The sequence below is a fragment of the Manacus vitellinus genome, unplaced genomic scaffold, assembly GCF_001715985.3.
Source record: "Manacus vitellinus isolate BGI_N305 unplaced genomic scaffold, ASM171598v3 scaffold_248_pilon, whole genome shotgun sequence".
In the NCBI taxonomy this organism is placed as follows: Eukaryota; Metazoa; Chordata; class Aves; order Passeriformes; family Pipridae; genus Manacus; species Manacus vitellinus.
The window spans coordinates 17,570-19,197 of record NW_021939791.1 but is presented as its reverse complement, the minus strand read 5'-3'; the positions used below and the strand labels follow the sequence as shown (position 1 = coordinate 19,197).

The 1,628-nt window shown below is 57.6% G+C and overlaps 1 protein-coding gene across 1 annotated transcript in view; it reads right to left on the bottom strand.

Moving 5' to 3' along the window:
- Positions 1-1,628, bottom strand: part of LOC115307494 (transcription activator BRG1-like) — a gene marked incomplete at both ends in the record, with an annotated part of 21,352 nt that overhangs the window by 2,442 nt on the left and 17,282 nt on the right. Inside the window, 3 exons of the mRNA XM_029959972.1 lie at positions 530-660; positions 755-918; positions 1,019-1,475. Of these exons, the coding sequence (XP_029815832.1) occupies positions 530-660; positions 755-918; positions 1,019-1,475 (752 nt within the window). The remainder of the gene's footprint in view (positions 1-529; positions 661-754; positions 919-1,018; positions 1,476-1,628) is intronic.

Genomic DNA, 1,628 nt, shown 5'->3' with positions numbered 1-1,628 from the left:
AATTCCCAGAGGGATCGACCCGACCACCTCCTCAACCCCACCCAACGACCATTCCATGGGGGGATGAAACTCCAGGTGTGTATTCCAGGATGGGGAAGGGTGGGAAGGACCCTCTGGGTGTATCCCAGGATAGGGAAGGGCAGGAAGGACCCCCTGGGTGTATCCCAGGATGGGGAAGGGCAGGAAGGACCCTCTGGGTGTATCCCAGGGAGGGGAAGGACAGGAAGGACCCTCTGGGTGTATCCCAGGATGGGGGACAGCAGGAAGGACCCTCTGGGTGTATCCCAGGATGGGGGACAGCAGGAAGGACCCTCTGGGTGTATCCCAGGGTGGGGAAGGGCAGGAAGGACCCTCTGGGTGTATCCCAGGATAGGGAAGGGCAGGAAGGACCCTCTGGGTGTATCCCAGGATGGAAAATAGTGGGAAGGACCCTCTGGGTGTATCCCAGGATGGGCGACAGCGGGAATGACCCTCTGGGATGTGTCAGGTTGGGAGCCGGGAAGCTCCCTCGGGATAACGGGGACAGGGCAGGAGAAGAGGAAAAGGGAGCGGATTTCCCGGGAATTCCCCCGGGAAAACCACGGAGGACCCACCTTGTAGGAGACCTTGACCACGGAGGGAGCCCACTTGTCGAACTCGTAGGCCCAGTTGGACAAAGTCCTGCGGGGGAAGCAACGGGAAAGGCGGGAATGAGGGACACGGGGGGGGTAAAACCCCATCCCAGGGAGGTTTTCCCGGGAATTCCTGGACTCACGAGAGCGGGACGATGATGAGGAAGGGGCCGTTGATGCGTTTGTGCTCCATGAGGTACGTGATGAGGGCGATGGTCTGGATGGTCTTGCCCAGCCCCATCTCGTCCGCCAGGATCCCGTTGAGGTTGTTGTTGTAGAGGGACACGAGCCACTCCAGGCCCTTGATCTGTGGGATCGGGATTGGGATCAGAGGGATCAGTGGGATCAGTGGGATCAGTGGGATTGGGATCAGAGGGATTGGGATCAGTGGGATCAGTGGGATCAGCGGGATTGGGATCAGTGGGATCGGGATCAGCGGGATCAGGATCAGCGGGATCAGGATCAGTGGGATCCTTATCCCACTCCAGCTCCATATCCCACTCCAGCTCCTTATCCCATTCCAGTTCCTTATCCCACTCCAGCTCCTTATCCCACTCCAATCCCAATTCCCACTCCAGCTCCTTATCCCACTCCAGTTCCTTATCCCATTCCAGCTCCTTATCCCACTCCAGCTCCTTATCCCACTCCAGCTCCTTATCCCACTCCAATCCCAATTCCCACTCCAGCTCCTTACCCCACTCCAGCTCCTTATCCCACTCCAGCTCCTTATCCCACTCCAATCCCAATTCCCACTCCAGCTCCTTACCCCACTCCAGCTTGTTATCCCACTCTGGTTCATTATCCCACACTGGCTCCAATTCCTTATCCCCATTATCCCACACCAGCTCCAGCTCCTTATCCCCACTATCCCACCCCAATTCCTCATCCCCATTATCCCACCCCAATTCCTTATCCCCACTATCCCATCCCAATTCCTTATCCCCACTATCCCATCCCAATTCCTTATCCCCATTATCCCACACCAGCTCCAGCTCCTTATCCCCCCTATTCCATCCC